The sequence below is a fragment of the Leptosomus discolor genome, chromosome 5 (assembly GCF_034619465.1).
Source record: "Leptosomus discolor isolate bLepDis1 chromosome 5, bLepDis1.hap2, whole genome shotgun sequence".
Lineage (NCBI taxonomy): Eukaryota > Metazoa > Chordata > Aves > Leptosomiformes > Leptosomidae > Leptosomus > Leptosomus discolor.
This window is the reverse complement of record NC_141395.1, coordinates 81,497,340-81,521,889: the sequence shown is the minus strand read 5'-3', so window position 1 is coordinate 81,521,889 and position 24,550 is coordinate 81,497,340. Positions and strand designations below refer to the sequence as shown.

The 24,550-nt window shown below is 44.2% G+C and overlaps 1 protein-coding gene across 1 annotated transcript; it reads left to right on the top strand.

Annotated features, from left to right (window-relative positions):
* Positions 1-8,939: 8,939 nt before the first annotated feature.
* SQLE (squalene epoxidase) lies at positions 8,940-23,301 on the top strand. Its single transcript, XM_009946335.2, has 11 exons — positions 8,940-9,230; positions 11,328-11,580; positions 11,850-12,030; positions 14,606-14,702; positions 17,931-18,044; positions 19,256-19,427; positions 19,695-19,790; positions 20,385-20,527; positions 21,634-21,730; positions 22,245-22,332; positions 23,109-23,301. Exons 1-11 carry the CDS (start codon positions 8,940-8,942, stop codon positions 23,299-23,301), a joined length of 1,725 nt encoding a protein of 574 aa, XP_009944637.1.
* Positions 23,302-24,550: the final 1,249 nt, after the last annotated feature.

Here is a 24,550-nt window from a genome sequence, read left to right as displayed (position 1 = left end):
AGCCACAGGGCATCTTACCTAGTGCAGTGAGCTATGCTTAGCCCAGTAGCTCATTAGTTCTAGCTCTGTATTTGTTACGTATTTTGGCCAACAAATTTTTGGGTTCTGCTCTTCAGTTGTGTTTATCCTGCCTGAAGGGTTTCTGCTTAGACAGTAAATGTTATCTGATCAAAGTGGCCTCTGACACACTCATCTGGTCAAGGTGAATTGCTGTAAAGACCAGTATCCTCAAGGAAGTGAAATAAGAAATGAGAGGTGCCACAAAATTAAGCTTGGACTTCAGAGAAAAATACTCAGTTCTCCAATCCAAAAGAGTATTTTGCCTAGGAGTACTATTTCCAGTTTTTAAAGATTAAGAAGCAATTGCATCACTTAACGAAAAATTAGAGTAGATGCAGAAAAGACTGAAAAGAAACAGGGAAGACGGATGGCAGGGAAAATATGCAGAACTGAGTGGAAGACCTTATCTGCACCTTGAGACGATGAATTTTCAGAAGTTATTATCACATGTTCCTACCAGGCAATTTCTGGTTTACAAAACAATCAACCAGACAACTGAAAAACCTGCTAAATGGAACTTTCCAGCTGTGTTGATACCCTCCCCCAAGTTTTGTAGATCAGGCATCTTGCTGTAACGTACCCCTCCAGAGCCTGTAATTACAGGCTGTGCCCATTTTTACTGACATTTCCAACCCATAATTTTCAGTCATAAACTTTACCCATCTTTGATATTTATAGTTGTCAAATGATTTATATGTAAAACACTTTTATTGGCAAGCAAATTTTTTTTTTATGAAGTCATGTGTCATTTAATATGTGGCAATTAACCCTCTGGGATGTAAGTTTGCTCCGCAGCAGGAAAAGCTCACTCACAGCAAAGCTGATGTGGATTAATTCCTGTCTCAGAAGATATTTTTGTATTTGCTAAGCTCGCTCTGCTGTTCCCTTCTGGCTGTCTGGCTTGTCCTTTCTGTCTGCCCTCAAGAGCTCACCTGTTCGGAAATTCTTATGCATGGGTGGATTATTGTTGAGGTGTAGTTTGCAATTCCACCTTATGGGTATTGACAAACATGAGCTGCTTTTGTGTTTATAGAGCTGGCACACCTCTTGCTTCAGCATTGCTCCGTACTGAACTTGAAGACTTGATTGTCTTCTGGGTGAATCTGAGCTCCAGCTATTTAGAAACAAACTGCTCACTGAGCAAACGATGGAGAGACGTGGCCTCTGGGATCCATGACAGGTCTGCCGTGAAGAGAAGGAACCACTTGGATTGCATGTGGAGAGGCTGCGTTTCTGTTCAATGCTGCATAACTGCACAAAAGGAAAGACTCGATTAATAAATGCCACTGCAACACTGACACGCTTCTCTCCCCTACCTGTCTTCTGGTTCTTTAACCACTTCTTCCCTTCTCAGTATCTGTAGTCTGTCTGCTACCTATTAACCCCATTCCTACATCACCACCTTCACACCACAAGCCTGAGGACTGTACATGCCTGTAGTGCCTTGTGAAGTCATCTTGCTGCCTTCAGCAAGGCACAACTAGGAAATGTCTGTGCAAGGGAACTTCAAAACCAGAGGGAAACACAAAACTCTGCCACTGCTGGTGTGAGTAGCGCAATTTTTAAAATCATGAGTTAGCCTTTCCTTCCTTCCATCCCAGTCAGCTGCCTTGCCATAACGGATATCATTGGCTGAACTACTCTATATAGTAAGAAAAAGAGGTAAACACATTGATAATATACAAAAAGATCACAGCCTGCAATCTAAGAGATAAAATGATAGAAACAAGGACAGCATAATTCCAACCTTGTAGGGAAAACAGAACCAAGAAGGGGACAAGTGCTTATAGGTGCAGCCGCTGGGGCTGACACAGGGCATGCGGCCACTGACTGTACCACAGCCTCTATGTTGCTTGTATTCCTCAAGCCCAAATAACTTTAAATTACAGCCTGGACTCCCCAGGCATTACAGCTCTGCCCCCAAAGAGGTGCCCTCTTAAATATTCTGTACTATTCAGACTGCAAAGAACATAATAGCTACTGGCATTAATTCCCTAATTATGCATTAATAAGAGACAAATTATTTTACAATCTTCCTGCTGGGACAGAGAGAAAACACTGCTAAACATCCCTTTGAACACTTTATAAATACAGTATGTCATCAGCATGAACTTTCATGACGTGCTGCATAATATTTCAAACTTCATAGTGGAATTCAAATTTATGCGTTACATATATATTTGATAATGTTTTTGCTGTTGCTCAGACAGCTGGTTTTTTGGCATTTATTAAAAACATTCTGAAAACATCTGCAGCATTCTTCATTGTGACCAGTCTTGAAATTATCCACCTGCACCGCAATAGTTTGTTAGAAAAGTGAATTAAACCACCCAGCTTCCCAATGTAATAGAATCCCCACACGGAGGATAACAGTTTTGTATTCCTTCACACATCCACTGATGAATATGCAACGATTACAGCGGTTTATGCAAGTGGCCTCTCGCTTCAAAGCTTCTCCAGTTCTGAATGAACACAGTTTTGTAGAATCATCCTTCCCATTTTTCAGGAGCCTTACCACCTTTCTCTTCTAAACATTTACCAGGCTCTGCTTCTTCTCATGATGACTGGTGACACATAAGGATATTTTTCTTCCATCTTTTAGTCTGCATGCCAGACTATCCCCACTGATCTACCCGTGTGGGTAGATGGCCATTACTTGGATGCGCAGTGAGACCAGGCTCTCCTCGCGTGTAGCATGTCCATGGACGGCGAGGCTCAGTCTCGTGCAGCACATGCCGGTCGGTTGGGCAGCATATAAGCAATAGGTCTGATACCTCAGGTATTGGTCCTGATGTGTGTGCTGCCAGGGTAGCTGTCACCATGACCTAGGGGCATGCCTTGTGTTTTATGGGCATAGATATGGCACCTGCTTCTGCAAAACCAGCAGTCTGCACCAAGTGATGTATTTTTGTATATCCTGGAGTTCAGCCAATCATTTCTGGTTATTCCAACATCACATCGCTGCCCTGCCAACTGCTGGTTGTCCAGGGCTGAAAACAGCATTTTCCTGAGTGAAGCTGCTTCTGGAGAAGGGCTGAGAGGAAAGTCTGCTCAACTCCAACCCCTTCTCATGAGCCTTTATTTCCTGGTTGTGAAGTTGTTATGGAATTTTAGAAATTCTCGTTTCAGCCTGTTCATATTTGCCACTGTGAGATTTAAATCATTAAATCTCAGCCTTATTCGATACATTCATCAATGGCCTGGATAAAGGGACGGAGTGCACTGTCAGCAAGTTTGCTGATGACACAAAACTGGGAGGAGTGGCTGACACACCAGAGGGTTGTGTTGACATTCAGCAAGACCTGGACAGGCTGGAGAGCTGGGCAGAGAGGAACCTGATGAGGTTCAACAAGGGCAAGTGTAGGGTCCTGCACTCAGGGAGGAATAACCCCCTGCACCAGTACAGGCTGGGGGGTCAACCTGCTGGAGAGCAGCTCTGCGGAGAAGGACCTGGGAGTCCTGGTGGACAGAAAGTGAACCATGAGCCAGCCGTGTGCCCTTGTGGCCAAGAAGGCCAATGGCGTCCTGGGGTGCATTAAGAACAGTGTGGCCAGCAGGCCGAGGGAGGTTCTTCTCCTTCTCTACTCTGCCCTGGTGAGGCCACATCTGGAGTGCTGTGTCCAGTTCTGGGCTCCCCAGCTCAAGAGGGACAGGGAACTACTGGAGAGAGTCCAGCGAAGGGCTGCTGAGATGATGAGGGGACTGGAGCATCTCGCCTATGAGGAAAGGCTGAGAGACCTGGGGCTCTTTAGCCTGGAGGAGACTGAGAGGGAACCTTATCAACACTTGTAAATACCTAAAGGGTGGGTGTCAAGAGGATGGGGCCAGGCTCTTTTCAGTGATGCCCAGGGACAGGACAAGGGGCAACGGGCATAAATTGGAGCACAGGAAGTTCTGCCTCAACGTGAGGAAAAACTTCTTTACATTAAGGGTGACAGAGCACTGGAACAGGCTGCCCAGGGAAGTTGTGGAGTCTCCTTCCCTGGAGGTATTAAAAACCCACCTGGATGCGGTCCCGTGTGACCTGCTGTAGGTGAACCTGCTTTAGCAGGGGGTGTTGGACTAGATGATCTCCAGGGGTCCCTTCCAACCCCCTGCCATTCTGTGATTGATTCTGTGATTTTGTGACTCTGTGAAACCATGTTTCATAGCAGTCATCCTGACAGTGCTTCACAAGTGAAGCAAGAAGTCTCTTATTCTAGAAAGAAAATTATTAACAAAGGTCAAAAATGCACATAAATACAAAAGAGAAGAAACAAGTTGTTTTGTAAAGTTGGAAAATAAGGCCATAGCAAAAAATCAGTAGCTGTACCTAGCAATAATGCAATAATGTAAGCAACAAGAGAGCTCTTACAAAGAAATGCAAATATGTCAAGCTCTTCACCACAGCCAGGACAGTGAGAGCTAGTGGGAGCCACCCACTTTTGATATCCTGCCTGGAAATACAGAAATGTTCTGATAACATCTGAGCCTCAAACAGATGCATCTGCGAGTGCTACATTCAAAACCAGAATTCCGTAATTGCTGCAATTCCCAGCACTAACCACTCCGAATGTCAGTATGAAGAAAAAATGACTCACAAATTACATAATCCTGAAAGCCATTTTACATGAGTATTTCTTCAACAGCAGGTGATTTCTTGGGGTGCAGTTTTGTTGGGTCACCTAATAAGATCTAATTACAGCCTGCAGCCAAAGGGATGCCCACACTCGCTCCTTCCTGTACCAGTCATGTCTCACCGCACTCTCCTCTGGCTCAGGAGCAATGGCTACAGGGATACTTGGACGAGACAGAAAGCTGATGTTCTGTAGTGGGTTACACTTATAAGTTGTCACCGAGTTGACACCAGTAACTCTTAAGGGATACCAGTCACTTAGCTGAAATAAGTAAATTTTAAATAGAATAAATCGCTCCGTGCAATTCGGTATACTGTTTGATTAGCGTAACTAACTTAGCATGAGCAGCTGGATTTACTGAAGCCTTAGGCTGCAAGCCGTGAACTTTCAGCTAGATATGCCGAACTTACGCTGAACTTTTACTTAAGTTATGTGAAAGAAGGCCCCGAAACTGGTGCAAGCCAGAAAAATAAGGTAGTCACATTCGTCACGAAAAGCTGCGTCCTCGAGGTAAGAAAAGGAACAGCCCACCTGGAGACAGAGAAAGGATCCAATGAGGAACAAGAAGACCCCAGACCCAAATATTACTATCAGACCAAACCGTCACACGAGGGCAACTTCGATTGTAAGGGTATAATTGCCGAGGGATTTCTTTGTTCGGGGTCCCTCTCAGGAGGCACCCAGCTTGAGCTGTTTTTCCACCGTACCATCTGAACAAATTATTTTTATAAGATTTGATGCCTGAGACTCTGCTAGGGAAAACCTACAGTGAAGAAACTTCTTCAACACAATCTTCCGGCTGCATAAAGCAGGATCCACAGGGGATGAAGAGGAGTTTTGGCTAGTTTGCAGTAAAGCAGAAGATGAAATTTTACTTTAAAGTCATCATACCATTATCTTCATTCAAATAAGTCTGCTTCAGTCTGTTTTCTTACACACCATCTTTCTTTCTATTAGCCACTTCAGCTTGTTCTGGTCCTTGGTACAGTTCTGACAATGCACTTGCAGTACTCTGGAATTATTTTCAATAGTTGTTGGTTCATGTACACCAACTGACATTTCTTAATCTTCAGAAAGTTTGTGTTGGTTCCAGTAACTTAAAGACTATGGTTCTTCTCATGTTTGGTCTCTAGCATGAAATGCCCAGAAGGGTTAAACACGGTTTCATTTGGTCATACAACGTACTGAATGACTCTGTGGAGTTCAGACCTTAAAAAAGGGCATTTGCAGCAGGCACAAGGAACATTAGTAAACTGAACATAGGAAATCAAGTGCAGATGTATTTAAGAGGTTCAGTCCCGAACGGTTGTCCTGGGTTACAGTGTAAAATGTGCCAAAAGGAAAAAAAAAAAAAATTATTACCATCTTCAGGAGCTGTTGAGACCAGGTGGGGCGGTGCTCCCTGCCTCCCCCCTCTGGACTATCTCCTGTTCATGGGCACAACAATGCCTTATCGCCTGACCCATCGATAACTCGCTCCTGGGCTATCTCCTGTTCATGGCCCATCAAGGAACTGCCTCACGACTCCCCATCCCATGGTGAGATGCTCCGCCCGGGGAAGGGGAGGAAGGAGCCAAGCAGTCCATGCCAAATAAAAACGGAGATTTTGAACACCCTAGCAGCCTTTCTTCCACTGGATTCCCAGAGGAGCTTTTTCCCCCCCACGGGAGTTCCAGAGGACAAGAGCTACCTGCCGACCACTGGACCTTCGGAGGAAGACCAGACTCTTTTACCTGATTGCTGCTTCCACAGAACTACACCCATCACTTCAGGAGGACTGCAGCCAGCATCTTATCGGACTGCTACTGCCACCCTAACAGGGTGTCAGGTTGTATTCCTGACTCTGTCAGTGTAAACCAGTGGGTTGTTTGTTTTTCCCTGCCTTGTGTTATATATATATATATATTAGTAAAGAACTGTTATTCCTATTCCCCATATCTTTGCCTGAAGGCCCGTTAATTTCAAAATTATAATAATTTGGAGGGAAGGGGGTTGCACTTTCCATTTCAAGGGAGGCTCCTGCCTTCCTCCACCGACACCTGTCTTTTCAAATCAAGACAACGGTTTAAATAGAAAACTTGCTGACAGCTGTAATAACCCTCGCTCAAACTGGGGAAAAGCAGTTCCTGCTGTGAACATGTTTTTACAGGTAGATGCCTATGATCACGGATGCCTCTGCTGCTCCGGAGTTCATTTCATCACCGAAGGAATAACCATCATCAGTGAATGAGACCCGTTCCTTTACAATATAGAAAAACCTGTGCTTGACCTCTTTAGCTCACAGTATCTTTATTTTAACCTGAACTGGCTGATCTGATGAACGAACAAAAGCCCCATCTCTTACCAGCTCCCATTTTTGCCTGTATTCGCTGAAGTCTACCAAATTGTTTTTGGTCTCCTTTTTACTGCACGAGAAACTACTAAACATTTTTCCCTGCTTCAAAAGCCACTCCATTTAACCATTGCAAGGACCTCATCTTCTTTTGCTCCATTTGCATGTGGTTGGTTTTGCTCATTCTTATACCAGGGTCCTGACGTGTTTCATAGCGTCATCACTTTCAACTATTATTGTATTGCGACAGGCACATTCAATATTGTTGTGCTGTGAAAAGTACGTAGCCCAAGAAAGGTCCCTCCCTCAGAGAAAAGGGAGGACCACAGGTGTGTGCCCCTGAGGAGCTCAGTGCTAAAAACAGAGGATCATGTCCGTTTTGTTAGTTTTGACCAGCCGTACAAATCATCCCAGGCGCAAATCTCCAAACTCCCCTTCCCGTTGGTAAGGCTGGGGCACTGCAGGCTCTTTCTTATCTCCCTCACCCTCATTTCTCCCATGGGTTTTGCATTTCTGGGTCCAGTTTGCAGCTGAGGGGCTGCCAACCTGCCCCTCACCCTCTGGCTATCCTGCAGCCGCATCCTTAGGCTTTTCCCTCGGAAAATAGTTTAAAAATCTCCTCAGGCTGCAGGACGGTGCCGTCACTCAGGACTGACCAGCGCCGGGACAAACGCTGCCGCCCCCGCCCCCCCTCTTTGAGCTGTTTGTCCTCAGCCTCCTGCCCCCCGCGACGGGCACCCGCCGGACCGAGGACGGGAGGCCGCGGGGCCGGGGCCGGGGCCGGGGCCGGGGCCGGGGCCGGGGCCGGGGCCGCCGCCCCCCGGGCCGCCCGCCGGCTCCCGCCCGCTGCCCTCAGCCTTCCCGCCGACCCCCTCAGGTACCCGCGCCCCTCGCAGTGCGCATGCGCGGCCCCCGGTAGGCAGCCGCGCGGGAGTGGGATGGCGCCAAGCAGCAACCCCTCATCCCGTGACCATGGCAACGGCAGCGCTCGCGCCCCGCCCTCCCCGTCGTCACATCGCCCTAGGAGCCGGCGGGCGCAAGCCCCGCCTGCCTCCCGCTCGGATTGGACGCCTGGCCATAGCGCCATCTCGGCATAGCACCGCCGATTGGCCAGATGCCGCTGAGGCACGGGGCGCGAGGTACCCAGCTCGTTAGCATAGCCCCGCCCTCGGCGGCCGGCGCCCCCCCCGCCCCCCGGCCGGTCGCTCGCGGGGTGCTGGCTGTGGGGCGCCGCCGGGGCCCGGGGCGGCGGGCGGGGGTTTGCGCGGCGGGGAACCGGGCGGGAGAACGGGCAGGAGGCGGCAGCGCCGCATCCTCCCTCCGTGAGGCGGCTGCGGGCGGCCCTGAGGGGAGCAGGTAGAGCATCAGCCGCGCCCCTCGGGGCGTGAGCGTTCCTCCGCCCGAGCCGCCGCCCGGGTGCGTCACGGGCGGCCGGGGCGGCCCCTCGGCACGCCGTCGCCTACGCACGGGGGGTGCAGGCGCCGGCTGCATCGCCGCCAACGGAGGCGCGTCCGTCCCGGCAGCCGCGGCGGGGCTGGGCCCGGCGGAGGGGTGACCCCGGGAGGCGGCGGGGAGGGAAGCCCCGGGCCGCGAGCGTCTCGTCTGGGGGCGGTGTCGTGCGTTTCCCCGAGGTGCTGTGCGGAGCTCGGTGCTTTTTAAGGAGACGTTTTATACTGGGGATTTTGGGCCTTTTGGGAACCTCTCCGTGGGCTCCTGTGGCAGCCGAGCGAGGTGGGGCTTGTTCCTCTACGGGGTTTGTGGAGCTCCTTGGTTTTTCGTTGAGGTCTCCCTCCTTTCCATCGCAAAGGAAGCCCTTGCGTTTCTTTACATACATTTTTTTCATACCTTGCACAAAACCCCGTTTTGGGCAGCATCCGTCGACAGGAAAGCTTTGGAGGAAGCAACCAGGAACAGTGACCAGTCCCTTCACGATGTGGACCTTTCTGGGTATCGCCTCCTTCATCTACGTGTATAAAAAGTGTGGAGACCTCATGACTTACGCTAACAAGGAGGTGCTACTCTCCGTGTTAGTGTTTTTCTCCCTGGGCTTGCTGCTATCATACAGGTACCACTTCAGAGGGCCCAAGCAGCAGCAGCAGCAGCAGCGGAAAACCCACTTGGGGATGCTCTCCGATGTCCTCTCAGCTTTACCACTTGTTGGCTTCTTCTGGGCCAAACCCACCCCAGGATCTCAACAAGTCAAACAACCCAAATCCAGAAAGGTAAGTTCAGTTAAGATGTGGCAGGGAGGGTGCAATGTCCTCCTGCTGTACCCTCTGGCCACTGACCCTCTGCCTTGAGCTAAGAAAGGGTGGGAGAGGATTTGTCTTTAGATGCTGCGTGTCTGACTTGTATTTTGTGTTAGTTTTGGATGGTGAACCTTATTTAAGTGATAAACCAGGGGTTTTGTAAAGTCAAATCAAATGTGTTTGAAGAAAGATTTGTAGTAAAGGATTATTATGCTAGCAGAAAAATATCTTCAGTTGTCCGTCTGTTGTGGGGATGAAGGACTGGAGCATCTCTCCTGTGAGGAAAGGCTGAGAGAGCTGGGACTGTTCAGCCTCGAGAAGAGGAGGCTCAGGAGGATCTCATCGATGTATATAAATGCCTGAAGGGAGGGTGCAGAGAGGACAGAGCCACGATCTTTTCAGTGATGCCCAGTGATGGGACAAGAGGCAGTGGGCACAAACTCAAACACAACTTTCCTCTGAACCTCAGGAAACACTTTTACTGTGAGGGTGACCAAGCACTGGAACGCATTGCCCAGAGAGGTGGTGCTCAGGTGGAGTCTCCATCCTTGGAGGTGTTCAAAACTCAGCTGGAGACGGTCCAGGCCAGTGTGCTCTGACCTTGCCTGAGCAGGGGACTTTGGACCACATGTCCTCCCAGGGTCCTTTCCAACCTCAGTGATCCTGTGGCTCTGTGATCAGCTTCCTAGTATTTATGGATAAAAGACATTTGTCTAGCCAACTGCAGATAGAGTTATTTGGAAATTATTGCTAAACTATTGCTTGTAGAATAGCTACAGGACCTAAGGTCAGAGTCTGTTCCACTGAGCCCAGCATGAGACTTGCTGTGAGACTGTGGAGACGGCTGTAGTTCGTGGCTGGAGCTTAGCTGGAGTCCTGCCATCTAATTCTACCAACTGGACATGCCTACTCAGTGCAGCCGTGGGTCGGCACTGTTTGGCAACTTTCCTATGTGCTTCTGGGCTTTTTCAGCTGAGCGCTGACCCCTTGCACAAAAGAACTTGAAACTGTTTTTGGCTGCAAGTCAAAGGTTCTGATTTTTTGGTAATTTTTTTTTTCTGGTAAAGCCTGCTTTTACCCTGATTTCTTGTATTATCTGAATTCAGAGAGTTAGCTTTGCACTCCCTTGCTGCCTTGTAGATATAAACACGACACTGTGCCACTAGAAATTCTGATGTCAGTGTTGTTCTGGGCATTTGTTTCACTGATGCAGTAATATTTTTACCACTGTCAGCACTGCAATGCTGAGGCATTTGTGAAAGAGTGAATTGGACTCTATTCTTCATTCTACGAGCTGGAGAAATGACTTGCAGGTTTGCACTGAAATTGCCCTTACAACTTCTTTTCACTTTGAAGTGTCTGTGATTCGATGCTGTTGGGAAGGTACTATGACATAGTGGGTCTTCAGATACCAGTTTGTATGTTAACTGATAGATAATTTGATGTAAATGTGGGTGAGTGGTAATTTTGCCTCTACTTTTAACTGTTTGGTGAGTTGTCATTTCATTTACTTCTTTGTTACATTGCCCAGGTAGCTGCTTCTGCCACTTTTTCATGCTGAGTGTTACCATCAGCTGTTATTTTGGTAGGTAGGTGCACTCACAGTAAAATTAAAGAGAAATACATTTTCCAGTGAATCTGATAACTTTTTCGTTGCAAAGTGCGAAGGCCTCTGTGTGGTAGTGGCTCACTGATACGAAGGTGTTGGTCTCTTACTTTATAGACAAGAATAGGGGACAGCCTTGGCTTACTGCCTTTGCTAGGAACTTGACTTTCAGTCTCTCTGAGACCGTGTTAGTGGTTTGTCTTTGATCAGAAGGCCAGTTTGAAGCAAGTAACTTGATTTTGTTTGAGGGGATGTTGGTTTTTTCTTTTGTCTGCTTGTTGTACTTTTGTTGCGTTGTAGAGTACAATTGCGTTCATTGTCGACAACACTAAACTGGAAGATGCTCCCCAGCTACCGATGTGCTCTCAGTCCCCTGGGTCAAAGTAGTCCAAAGTCAGCCCTCTGACAATGTTCTGGTACAGATACATCGGCCCGTGTAACTTTGTTGGCTTTCTTTTCTGAAGGATAAAAGAGAAGTAAATTTCTCAGATGTTTATCTGAACGAAACTGCTCCAAATGGAATATCATCGCCCCAATATGATCCAGAAATTATCATTGTGGGATCAGGCGTCCTTGGTTCTTCCTTGGCCACAGTGCTCTCAAGGGATGGAAGAAAGGTGACTGTGATAGAGAGGGATCTGAAAGAACCTGACAGGATAGTTGGAGAATTGTTGCAACCTGGAGGTTTTAATGCACTTAGAGACTTGGGTCTTGAAGGTGAGTGCATTTCAAAATGTACATACATCTATAACAGAGCAGTTACTACACTCCATTAAAGCATGCCTACAAGGAAAATGAAGAAATACATTATCTACACTTAATATTTTAATTAAAATTCCTTGCATATTTCCAGTCTGCCATTTTGAAAATACTCATCCTTCAACACGTGTGTTTCGATTAACAAAATTGGACTCTATACTTTTCATACATAATTAAGCTTTCTTAAAGACTTTTTTTTAACTCATCTATTGGCTTATATTTTGCAGATGCAGTAGAAGGTATTGATTCACAAATAGTAAATGGTTACATAGTTCATGACAGAGAGAGCAACTTGGAGGTTGAAATTCCTTATCCAAGATCTGAGGATGGCCGCGTGGCGAGTGGAAGAGCTTTTCATCATGGCCAGTTCATCATGGGTCTCCGAAGGGCAGCTATGGCAGAGCCCAAGTGAGTTGCCTTGTTAACGGCACAGTTGGGATCCAGAGATTCAGAAGCGCTGTTCCCAGCGTCCGTGAGGTTCCGTAACCATTTCACTCTGCCCCAACACAATGGGCTGCAATGAACAAGACTGAGAGAAAGTAACAGCAATAGTTACTCGGACAAGTTCATCTTTAAACCACAGGAATATAGGCTTTAGGTGCTAGGCAAGGTCCTGGCCCATCCGTGTGAGAGAACACTTCAAGGGTAAAGGGTTGATTTCTCTTCTACTGATTCTTGGGTTTGACGTTTTATCAGAAGCAGCGACCTCTTCTCAGTGGGCAATGCGTAGAACTTCTTTGTCAAGAAACGAGTGGCAAATCTGGCGTCATTTCTTAGAATCGTAGAACAGTTTGGGTTGGACCTTTAAAGGTCATCTAGTCCAACCCCCCTGCAGTGAGCAGGGACACGTAGTTCTTCCCCTGATGTCCTCTGTGATGCCAGAAATCAAGCTGCTTTTGCGTTTGTGTGTTGTTCTGCTTTTTCTGATAGCAAGAAGCCAAGCAAAATAAGTAGAGAGGAGCACTAGATGGAAGTAGCTCTTTCCAGTCATTCTGTTTTTCAGAATCTTGAAGGCACCTCTTCCTAATGAAATAAAAGTTACTGTTTGTTATTTCCTCTTTAACTGATTTCTTTCTTTTATACAAGAGACAAGAAGGAAACTTTTATTGAAATAGAATAGATTCTAGGCACTGTTTTCTGTGGGGTGTTTTGTTTTGTCTTTTTTTCCCCCACTAAATAATGCTTACAAGGGAAGCATGGCGTTATCATCTTTTTACCTTACATGTCTTTGTTCTGAACTGGAAAATTGCTTTCTCCTGTCATGTGTGTTACATCATGTGAATTATAAAAGCAGTGCCAAAAGGTAGCAGCTCCGTAGTACAGTTACACTTAATGATGACCGCATTCACCAGCTATGAACGCTCAAGGCTTCTTGTGGAGGCTTCAAGTTCAGTGTAATTTGGGCACCTCTTTGCTCAGCTTATGGGGGAAACTCCAGTAGCTGTACACAGTGTTTGGAGCAGAAATATGCAAAAGCTGGTGTTTGTGACTTGAATTCAATTCTTTCCCCCTTTTCCGCACTGTCTTTAATTTTGTGTGTGTTTGCTTTCCATTTTAACTGTGGCATAGAAAACTCCACATTAAATTCAGGTGCGTGAGAGATCAAGAACTCTTAATAGTGCCATGAGGCTTTGTTTTTCATCTCAAAGCTTGTGAAAATATGGGGGATAATTATTGCTGATGAATGTATCCTCTTTATAAGTGCTAGGCAATGTGACTTTATTTCAGATGATTAAAATTAATTTTACAGAGAAAAGAGGTGGGGCATCATTAGTTAATTATTTTTATTGTGGGCGAGAACCAGAAAGAGAAGGGAGCACGCACTTACTTAACTGAAATGACAGCTACAAAAGAAATTTAAAGCCAATAGGATCCGCAGAACTCTGCCTCACCTGCTCTCAGCCTGACACATTGCTACACTCCCTTGCTCTTGAAGTTTCTGTTAGCATGCTTATGCACAACCATTCATGTTTTGATCGAGCCAACCTGCCTGTTGCCTGGCGAATTAAGCCAGTCACGATCTGCTCTGAAATTTCTGTGCTGACTGACATGTAGAAAAGACATGAATTCCATTGCTCATGTTCCCTCTGAGAGCCTAAAATACCGAACTCTTGTGTTCTCGTATGGACGTTTAGCTCCTTTCTCCAAGTTGTGGAATTCCATCCGGATACGAAAATACTTGTGAGGGAGAGAGAGTGTCTGTTTCGAGCTGCTAAGTCTGAACTGCCGGGAGGAGGTCTGACAGCTCAGCCTCAACATGGGATATAAAGTTTCACTTTTAATTTGTGAACGCCAAATAGCTCTGATTGGGAGGTAGAAGTAAGGGATGCTCAGTTCAAACTCCAAACGTAAGCATTAGTAGAGCTTTAAAAGCATAAATAGCAAAAACCAAAACCAACTGTATCCTGAATTCCTGAGGTGAAAAGCTAAATGTCTCCGTCCTAAACAGGTTAGATTATTTTGCACTACCCTGAGAATTAGGTAGGTCACTTTTACCTGTTGTACATGTTAAGTGTTGAAATACTACTTTGGATCTTGCTCCTGAATTCTGCGTGGAGTTAGGTCTCACGCTCACTGTCCGTGTTTCCCACCATTTGGCGGGGATGACTCAGTCAGCTGCCTCATTTCTGACCATTATTAGTGTCAAACTCCGCTTTGCATCTCTCACATGGCCGTGGAGCACCTGAAGCACAGCTGGGGATTCTGCTAGGTGGTAGGGTGTTTAAGATAAGCAGTTTTAGAATATTCTCAGGTATCAACCAAATGGTAGTGTTGAACTGAAGGTAATGACAAGCACGTTGTGACATTTGATGTGGCTTCTGAAAGTGGTCAAGGACACATCTTCATAAAATTTAAACAAACTGTTTGCGTTGCCAGAGGCAAGATTAGTGAAAACCTAGTTTTCCTTCTGTGTCTAGTGCCTTGAAATGTTGGCATCATTAATCCCCTTCCATTCTGTTCTAACCCCTTTGTTGTATTTCAGTGCAAAATTCATTGAGGGGACTGTGTTGCAATTGCTTGAGGAAGATGACTGTGTCATGGGCGTTCAGTACAGGGACAAAGAAACTGGAGACACTAAGGTAAGACAGCTTTCTGTTACAATCTTTTTTAAACTATTGAGAAAATCGAGCATTGGTTTATATATATATATAAAAAAATTTAAAACCTCTATTTTGGAGCACTGGTACAGAAATAATGCCATTATCAAGAAAGTGAAGGCTTTAATAGAGAGAGGTGATTTTCTAGTGGATACAATCCCAGTGTATGGGAATTCTTGTTATGACTTCTTGTGCAGCTTCTGCTTTCAGTGTCTCTTGAGAATTCAGTTCATTATTTATTTCAATATTCCTATGTCTAGAGTTTAAAATCTTTTGAGAGTTACTGGTGAAAAAACCAATATATTAAGATTTGTGCCTTGCCTGTGTGTAATGGTTTACATTTCCACGTGTACTTCCACCATCAACTGAGGTGTCTGAAAATAAGAACATAGGTGCCTATTCATAGAGATAGCTCTGTCCAGTCATTTCTTGAATCACAGAAAGAGAGTTCTGGCCTATTTTGATTGTATCACTGATTTGATGAATGTTCTTTGCCTCAACTAATGCTAAACTGCTGTTAAATGCTATGAAACGGTGAGAACTTACAATAAAAAATTTAGGAAAGACCAGTCCAGGTAGAACCTGTGTGCTGAAGTTCTGGGTATACTGCCTGTTCTATAGAAAAGCCAAATTTGTAATCTTCTTTGTTGGCTTTAAAATTCCTTTGCTGCCTGAAGTTGTGTAGCTGGTGTGTTCAGATGTGCTCTGATGGGGAAGACGGGAATCTCCTGCCAATGCTCTGCTGCTGCCCTCCATACAAGATTTAGAAAGTTCCTGAGTAGTTGGAAGAGCCTGCTCTGAGCATTACTAACAAAATCTGTCATCTTCAGGTCGTTTAGAAATGGAAATGGTGGGATAAAACCGTATGTAAGAGTGTCTTTTAAAAGTACTGGCCCAAGCTGTAGGAGAGCTGGCTGGCTTTAGACCCTCCTCAGGCAAATGGCGTTTCAGCCCAACGGATGGCAAAGTGCTGTAAGTAGGAAGCTGTGAGAGAGCTGAGTGGAAACAACATCTCTGACCCCTCTCGAGGTAGCTGGGGGAAGGTGGCGTTCCAAGTCCTGTTCCTTGGTCTGCCTTACATGTCGTGTAAAATGAATAAAACCATGTTAGGAAATTCCCTCTAGGAAACTAAGCCATTGGATCACCCACGGGTGCTGGAAAGATGGGGAGTTGGAGAGTAGGAGGTTTTTGTGGGGGTGAGGTGGTTTGGGTTTTTGTTGTTTGCTTGGGTTTTTTTTCCCAAATCCGATTGGCTTTATCATCCAGCAATGTGGAAAGTGTTTTTTTCTTTTATTTTGTTTGGGATGTGGAGGGAGATAGTGCCTATTTTGCTTTGAGATTTGTTTAAAAGCACATTTGTGGATGTTGCCGTTGTAATTTTAAGTGTGACTTATTTGAGCAGCAGTCGGGTGAGCAGTGTTTTAGCCTGCATCTTTCCTGAGAGCATGGGCATTGTTCTTAAGCCTTTGAGTTTCCTGTCTGTATAATGGGGATAAGCAAATCCATGTTTTGCTCTGAATGCTGAAGGTCTGCGGCTGGAAAGAGCTGCTTCACTTACTGGCCCAGATCTCCTTTGACTGGAGAAAGCTAGTGTAAGAAATTTCCACAAAACATGACTTCTTAACTGTGTTTCCCTACCTGTGACTTTTTATAGCTGGGAAGCTACTTGGGGGGGGAAAAACCCCAACCCCCAAACCAGAAACAAACCCTGTTTACATTCCTTAGCCTGCTTTTGTAAAGAAAGGGAGCTGATCTACGTCATGTGTCCGTGTTTTCTGTTCTCGCCATCCCTGTTGTCCACCACGTTACCGTTGAGATTTTTGCTCTCTTAGATGAGGTTCAAATTAGCCGTTATGCTAAAAGTCAACTTACAAAATTTATCACAACTGAATAAAGATCTCAGTCTGGTGGCTGTGGGAAAAATTGTAGCATGAATGTTTGGCTCATTAGACACCGGCAAACCCATATGGGCAGGTGACTTTGCTCTACTTGCAGGAATAATTAGATCTTGCAGTCATCTGAGACAGGAACCCACAGGAAAGAGGTTTCTTTAGCTCTACGCAGGAGCTCACTTCTGTAAGCTCAGAGACCATAAACACACATTGTTTTACTCAACTCTACTCTGTCTGATTTTGTCCGACTCCCGTTTACCCAGCAAAAGGTGTTAAGGATTGTGTGACACGCTGACTGAGTCCGTGCCGATGCAGAAGAGAACTGCTCGTAGAGGAACCATTCACACACTGGCTCACCACATGCTTCCATCCAATAGTAAAATATTTTCCAGGAGTGCTAATGAAACGCAGCGTGCTTTTTTGCCTAGTTACATCCCGAAAGCTTAAAAGGAAAACTGCTTTTTTCTGCTCGTGTCAAATGTATGAGATTATTGACGGCCAAGGACTAGTGCTCAATAAAAATCTACAGTCATTTGCAATTAAGTCGCTGAATATACTGACATTGAGAAAGCTGTAGGTAGAAGGAAACATCTACCTCTAAATGCTTTCTAGTGTAATAGTGTTGTTATATTACCATAACAGTAAAATGATTAAAAATATATTTTAGAAGGCAGAATAATGTTAGAGAACAATATATGTCTTAGACTCTAGGAATTTGTGCATACATTCAGGCTGAACCTAGCGAGTTTACTCAGATTTTATTTTGTATTTTGTCTATATATGCTGCATGTTCTTACAGTTCCTAAGTATATACTAGGAACTGCTCAGAGTTCACTGCTTGGTCGTTTAAAGGTCTTGGTATGCTTGCTGCATTTCAGTTTGTTACACTTTGGTTTGTTTTTGTCTAGTTGCTTATGCATAGTTCTTTAATGTAAAATTTCTGCTTTGTTTTCTTTTTTCTCCTGCAGAGCAGTATAGGCTGAAAGGAGCAATTTTACTCTGCTTTCTTGTCTTTTTCTTATCCCAGTTGCTACACAGTCCCCATAGCTATGTTACCTGAATGCATGTCTAAAAAAGCTGGAGTATATTGTTAGCTCAACTTTTAGAGGAAACAGAGTTAAATATGAATATGAGGAAGGCAAAAATACTGTGTTTCTTAATATATATTACAAGTATGGTCTGCGATCCTCTTATATGTTTATTATTTTGTAGGACATCTAGTGTACAACTGCAAATGAGACCTTGGGAGTTGTTTCCCACTGTTCTGAAGCAAACCTGAAAATGTCTGATCTTTTCTTATGTTTTCTTTATGCTGCAGGAACTTCATGCACCACTTACTGTTGTAGCTGATGGACTTTTCTCCAAGTTTAGAAAAAACTTGGTCCCCAACCAGGTTACTGTTTCGTCCCATTTCGTTGGTTGCATTTTGAAGGTAACTTTAATGTGCAATGCTACATAAGCCGTCTGAATTTCACTGAATGTGGTGGTGTTTGTTATCTTTTCCAACAGAATCTGTTAGAACTATGCTTTTAGATACTTCTCCAAGTGTTATAACAGTTTCTGTGTCCCTTTGAGGAGTGCTTGGAAATTTTGGTCTGTGTTTTTGGACTGGTGCATACTCAGTCCCGGCTCTAGCATAGCTGAACTTGCTGTGTCAGACTTAACGTATTTGGCACAGTTACAGTTTGGATTTTCAACTCTTAAAACACTCTTAAGTAACTGTGAAGCAGGTTTTGTTTTGGTTTATGTTTCTAGGGGTTTTTTAAGTGGATATTGTCATTAAAAGTTAGATTTCTGGTTTTAAGAGTGGAGTATAGTGTTAATCTTCAGCTTATAGTTGAGCAAGGCAGGGTTTAAAAAAACCTGAGTTAGGATTCAACAAAGCTAGTCCAAAGTGAGCACTGGTCTCACTAGACCAGTTCATAGAAAATACTACTTTTTAATTTTTTTTTTTAAAGAAAAATAAGTTTCAGCATTTCATATAAGGGAGTGCTGTGTGCCCTGCTAGTGCTGTGCCTCATCTAGCACTAACCTCTGGATTAGAAGTGGGCACCGTTGTGCAGCTGGAACCCAGTTTGTAAAATTGGTCTTGCCCTCTGTGGCGGCTGCATTAACTATTGCATTTTAAGGGAGAAGGAACTAAAACTACAAGATTTTCACTGGACTGACGTGAAGGAACTTCAGCACTTCTCGGATCCCTAACCAAGTTACCACTGCCCAAGTGCCTCCTGTTTCTCTACTTTTGGAAACTTGTTTGAGACCTAGGTAGATATTTCTTTCCCTCCCACCATTTTCTTTATGAAAAGAAAACAAAATGATCTTACCGAAAACTGCTACATTGATTACATTACAGGTTTTCCGTGGCATGTATTAAATATTAGTGAAGGATTCGAATGAAATGTGTAACTTTACATATATTTTAGTAAATATTAAAGTGTATTGCCAAAAGAATTGCAACTACACCAAAGTTCATAACTTCATTTTTAAACCACTTCTCTTGTTCATTGAAAGAGAAGAATAACACAAACTTAATATGGTATGGGATTTTATTTCAAAGTATTCCGAACACAATTTGGGTATCTGAAGTTTACTATCCTTTTGTTAATCAGTCCCAATCTTTCTCCCCCTTCTTTTCTTTTTAAGGGTGCACCACAGTTTAAAGATAATTATGCTGAACTTGTTTTAGCTAAAACTGGTCCAGTGCTGATCTACCAGATTTCTTCAACTGAGACTCGGGTCCTTGTTGATATTCAAGGGGATATGCCAAAAAATTTAAGAGAATACATGATTAAGAATGTTTATCCACAACTACCTGGTAAGTCGAGAAAGTTTTCCATCCATAATTGTCACAATTAAATGTGCCAAAAAAGGCACGTTTCATTGAATCTGTTGAAACAGTGTAGGCTTTTCCCATGTGCAAGGTTACTGTTTCAGTAACCTTTCGCCCTTCTTCAGTTCCACGTCCCTTAGCAGTTTGTTCCGCTCCCATCTGTGAAGTCAGCAATTCAGAAGGATTGAAATGGGTTCTGTGCAAATTATTTTAGACTCTAAGTAGCGTAACTGAAATATTTGGTTATTGCAGATCACTTAAAGGAACAATTCTTAATAGCTGTTCAGAATGATCGTTTAAGGACTATGCCAGCCAGCTTCTTGCCTCCTTCAGCTGTAAACAAAAAAGGTGTGTATTGTGAAATAAAAGGGTGGAAAAAGTGATTATCAAATTCTTTGGGGACTTTGGGCTTTGTTGTCATAGACGTACATTTGTTGTTCAATACAACTGTCTCGTAATTCTTCTATGAAATATAAGATTTTGAAAATGTGTACCTTGGGCATAGTTTAACTGGAATGTTTCTATTGACACCAGACTTCAAATCAGTGCCTGCTTTAAGTGTAAATCACTCAATTGCTCGAGCTTCAAGTGTGGTCTTTTTAAGGAAAAGTTGATTAAAAAAGGAAAGAAATGATCTTAAAAAGTGTATTTGCGTTCTTTGACACCCACACAGGCATAACTACAGGAAAAAATACTTTGACCTTGATCAATCTTAGAGCCTTTTTATGGCAGTTAATTTAAAGATAACCTTCTTTTTTCTCCCGTTTTTTGGTTTGGCTTTTTTTTTGGTTGGGTTTTTTTTTAATTTTCATTTTTATTCATTGTATTTTCTGGTGGGAGTTAATTCTTAGTAAATTTGATTTTTTAAAAAAATGGAGGGTTTGAGTTCTAAGATTATGTAATGGTCATGCAGTATGCCATTCATTTTTCTCTTCTGTCTAGGTGTTCTCCTTTTAGGAGATGCGTATAATATAAGACACCCTCTAACTGGTGGAGGAATGAGTGTTGTTTTAAATGATGTTAAAATATGGAGAAGTTTGCTCCAGGATATTCCAGACCTTTATGAAGATTCTGATATTCTTAAGGTGAAGCTTTACTGTGAACTTATCTTAGGCAGCTTTTGTTGCACTTTAATGACACTTAAGTTTTATGCAACTGGGGGACATGTAAGTTATTGGCGAGGCACGGCAGTTTTCAGAGCTTTGGGTAGACAAATCGTGCATTAGGCATTCGCCAGTGCAGGGAGCTGGGATGTGTGAGTGCTATGGCTGTGTGACAACAGGCAGGTTCGAAACTGTGCTTGCTGACCTGTCGTGTTTTGCTTAAGGAGGCTGCCGTGCTGCGCCTAGTCAGCGTGCTTTGCCAGTATAACCTGATATTCCCATATTAGTAGAGTATTTGTGACACAGATTGATCTTAAATGGGGTGAGGCTGGCCCATCACACTTGTGTAAGCGGCACTTAAAGAATAATGAGCGTGTGTACCGAGTTTTTCAAGGTGCACCTCGGTGCTCCGCCAGCCTCTTGGCTGCTGCATTCATCTCACCGTGGTAAGTCAGAAGGCGTCCTTCTTTCCCAGGAATCAGCACCGTCAGTGTTGATGCTGGCTTTACTATTTCAGTGAGGTTTAGACTCAAAACTCTGATGAGCAGATCATAAGATTTCTTATTTATGTCTTTGCCACTTTTAATCGGGTAAGGCATATTGCCTTGGTAAATTACAGACAGAATAATTATAGACTACAAGGAAATGATTCAAAAAGTGTATTTGAAAATTGAGGCGCGCTTAGAGGGATCCTGAAGGTCAGGCCCCTACAGGACTTGCCTGACCAAATGCAGCTGCTTACATCTCAGCTAGTCACCTCAGGCTTTCGGTTATTTCCTACTTACTCTAAGCCAACGGAGAGAACTAGATGAGCCTTATCTTTCAGCCACCTACTATGGGACAAGATGAAGCACACTCTGGAACTTTTTTCCCCGCCCCATATTTAGTGTAAGAGCAGCCTAGATAACTGGTTTGACACATTTCCAAAATTGCTTAATGACCTAGCTGGGAACCAAACCAATGTAGTGTAGCACTAAATCCACTCTACATTTTCACCAGTATGACTCTTGCCGCCTCTTTGGGAATCTTTTGAATGCTCTTTTGTATGTACTGACGAAATACATTATTTTTTTTTTTTCCTTTTTCAGGCGAAAAGAACATTTTACTGGTCAAGAAAAAAATCTCATTCTTTTGTAGTGAATGTTCTTGCCCAGGCACTTTATGAACTCTTTGCTGCCACAGATGGTAAATCTATTTTAAAGATAACTTCTGACTAATTACAACTTGATAAATAAATATGCCTGGGGAGGGGATGTGTGCGTCCATGTGTTTGTGTGTGTATATATGTGCGTGGCTATATGTATGTTGCTATATATTAAAAATACGTCAGTCAAAAGATTTTAGTGAGTTAGCTTGTGTGCTCTGCCTGGCTTAGTTCTAGTGTTATGTAAACTGAGTTTTAGCAATGTGAAGGCAAGCCTGGAGTTAGTGTTAAAAAACCCCCAAACAAACAAGCAAAGAAAAACCCAACAAACAAAGAAAAAACCAGAAAACATTTGTTCTTGTGTCAGTTAATTGAAGGATATGTAGATGTTCTATAAGACTATTCTTTACTTAAATAGAACTAGCTCAAGATGCAGCTGAATTGAACAGAACAACAGCTGCTGAAGTCCTGGATCTGGTATCACTGTTGCACAAGCTGAAAAGTTTTCGGTCTGTGTTGAATGTATTCACTGGGTCATTTTTATTCGTTTTGTAGATTGCTTGCATCAGCTGAAGCAGGCCTGTTTCCACTACTTCAGACTTGGTGGGGAGTGCGTCTCGGGGCCTGTTGGGTTGCTGTCTGTGTAAGTTCAGTGCGCTGGTAACGGTGAGTGGGAGCTGGGCTGAGCGTTGTGCGGGTCGGCTTTGCTCCCCATCCGTCGGCTCTGCACAGGGAGCCTGCACTGTTAGGATTATACTAAAGGTTGGAGCTTTAGTAGAAGTTATGTCTTTAAATGCTGGCGCCTTTTTTTTTTTTTTTTTTTTTTCTGTGTAAAGAATGGCACTAAAAGCTGGAGAGAAGCTAATGTAGGTGGCTTGGGAGTTTGAGGAAGAGGGTTCCAGACTAGCAGAGGCACTGGTGGAGATGTTTCGTGCTTGACAAGTTGGGAATAGTGAAGGATGAAGTCTCCCATGAAAGACCATAAGGAACAGGGAAACTGATGATTGCCAAGGTGTTTTGAATGGCCCCTCAGAAACCAGTGATTGCACAATAAATCACACTGCTTTGAACACGTGAGAACGTGCGCTTTTGTATTTCTCCCCTTGTGGAGCGAGAGCCAAAACTGATAGAGCCCGTTGAGAATAATGCCCTGGGGGCTGGTAGAGGCAGCCACGGGCTGCTGGAAAGGGAGAGGAGGCAGCCACGTGTGTTGGCTGTGCTGTAGAAAGGAGCACCAGGTGCGTGGCGGCTCCAACACAACCAAGTTTGCTTTTTCAGTTGGGATGGTGGGATCGGAGCTGCCTGACTTGGAAGGCTGTGTGCAGTCTTGAGCGGAGATCTCTATTTGTAAAGTGAAAATTCAGCAGTGCTTTCTGATTCTATTTACTTATGTGTTCGTTCTATTTGTTTTTAATACAGGTTATCTCCTAAACCGATGGTGCTGATCGGCCACTTCTTTGCTGTGGCATTGTACGCTGTTTATTTTTGCTTTAAGTCAGAGTCCTGGATCACCATGCCTCGAGCATTCTTCAGTAGTGGAGCTGTTCTCTACCGGAGTTGTTCTATAATATTTCCACTTATTTACTCTGAAATGAAGTATTTAGTCTATTAAAACCCAGGGGGAAATGACTGGAGGAAGAAAACATGAAAAATCACGATGCCTTCAAAATCTTTGGACATGTACTACTTAATATTGTGTTATGTTTTCTTCTCTTCAAAATGCAATTTCCTTGATAAGGATTTGACTTAATTTTGGTTTTGGGGTTATATACATATATATTATATGTAAATATTCTTCTCTTTGCAATTAAAGTTCAAAAAGGAGTTAGCTGTTTACAAGGACCATAATTAAGTGTTGACATGTGGTAGATAATCGCCAGTTTTGTCAGAACTTCATTCCTTGCTTTATCCATTGCTGAGTGCACCACTAATATTAATAAAGTGAAAAGTGAAAGCTGTGAACCATACCCTGCTATTACCCTTCATGCTTTTTTCTGTTCAGTAGTGCCATAGACTGTTTCTTACTGTGAAATACTGTAACATTCCCGACTTGGGTTATTTCGTTAGGATTTGCCTCTGTTCTTTTTCAGTTGCAGGTAAGATTCTGGTCTACTGACACTTAAAAGGACACTGTAAAGGATTTCAGACCTTGAAGTGTCACCGTATCGTTAACTTCAGTCACTGTTGGAAGTGCCATGTTGCTCCCCTGAAATCATTCTTTAGGCAGAACCCGTTTGCACAAGTACTAATCAAACCGTAGTTGTGTTGGCCACTGCGTTGCGCTCGGGTACTGAAAGCACGTGGGTTGGAAACTTCCTCCCTATCTCACTTCCCTTTAAACACTCTGGGGGTTGGGTTGGTTTGCTTGGTGCGTGTGCAATTGAAGTTTAGCACCACCGCTGACCGAAGCACAGCAGCAGACCGCATCCACCGGGTCAGATTCAGTCCGGGCTGTTGCCAGCAGACAGTGACCTTCACTGCTGCCGCTTGGAATTCATGGCAAGTACCGCGGAAGCGTCCTCTTCGTGCTCGGAGGACGGGGTTTTCCTCTAGAAACTGCTGCATGATAGTGAAGGGTTCACGTCTTTCGCTGTGGGTCGCTGTTCCTCTCAACGTTGTCTTTCTCAACACGCTCTCCTTTGTTCTTGTGCATTTTCGTTGCTTCCCTCACCTGCTCACGATCGCGCCGCGTAGCGCTGCGGGGCTCTCCTGGGTCAGCGCAGCCAGCCGTTAGAGAGCGGTGCGGGGTTACGGTTTTCTGTGCTGGCAAAACTTTGACTATATCTTGAAAATGACGGGTTGCATCAGCTGTACGTGGGCGTACGTTCAATGCCGGACTGTGAAAAAAAAAATCAGCGGGG

Coding starts and splice junctions, on each gene's coding strand:
- SQLE (XM_009946335.2), top strand. CDS start 8,940: ATGTGGACCTTTCTGGGTATCGCCTCCTTCATCTACGTGTATAAAAAG. Junction 18,045..19,255: donor TCGTTGGTTGCATTTTGAAG/GTAACTTTAATG, acceptor TTTCTTTTTAAG/GGTGCACCACAGTTTAAAGA. Junction 19,791..20,384: donor TTCAGCTGTAAACAAAAAAG/GTGTGTATTGTG, acceptor TCTTCTGTCTAG/GTGTTCTCCTTTTAGGAGAT.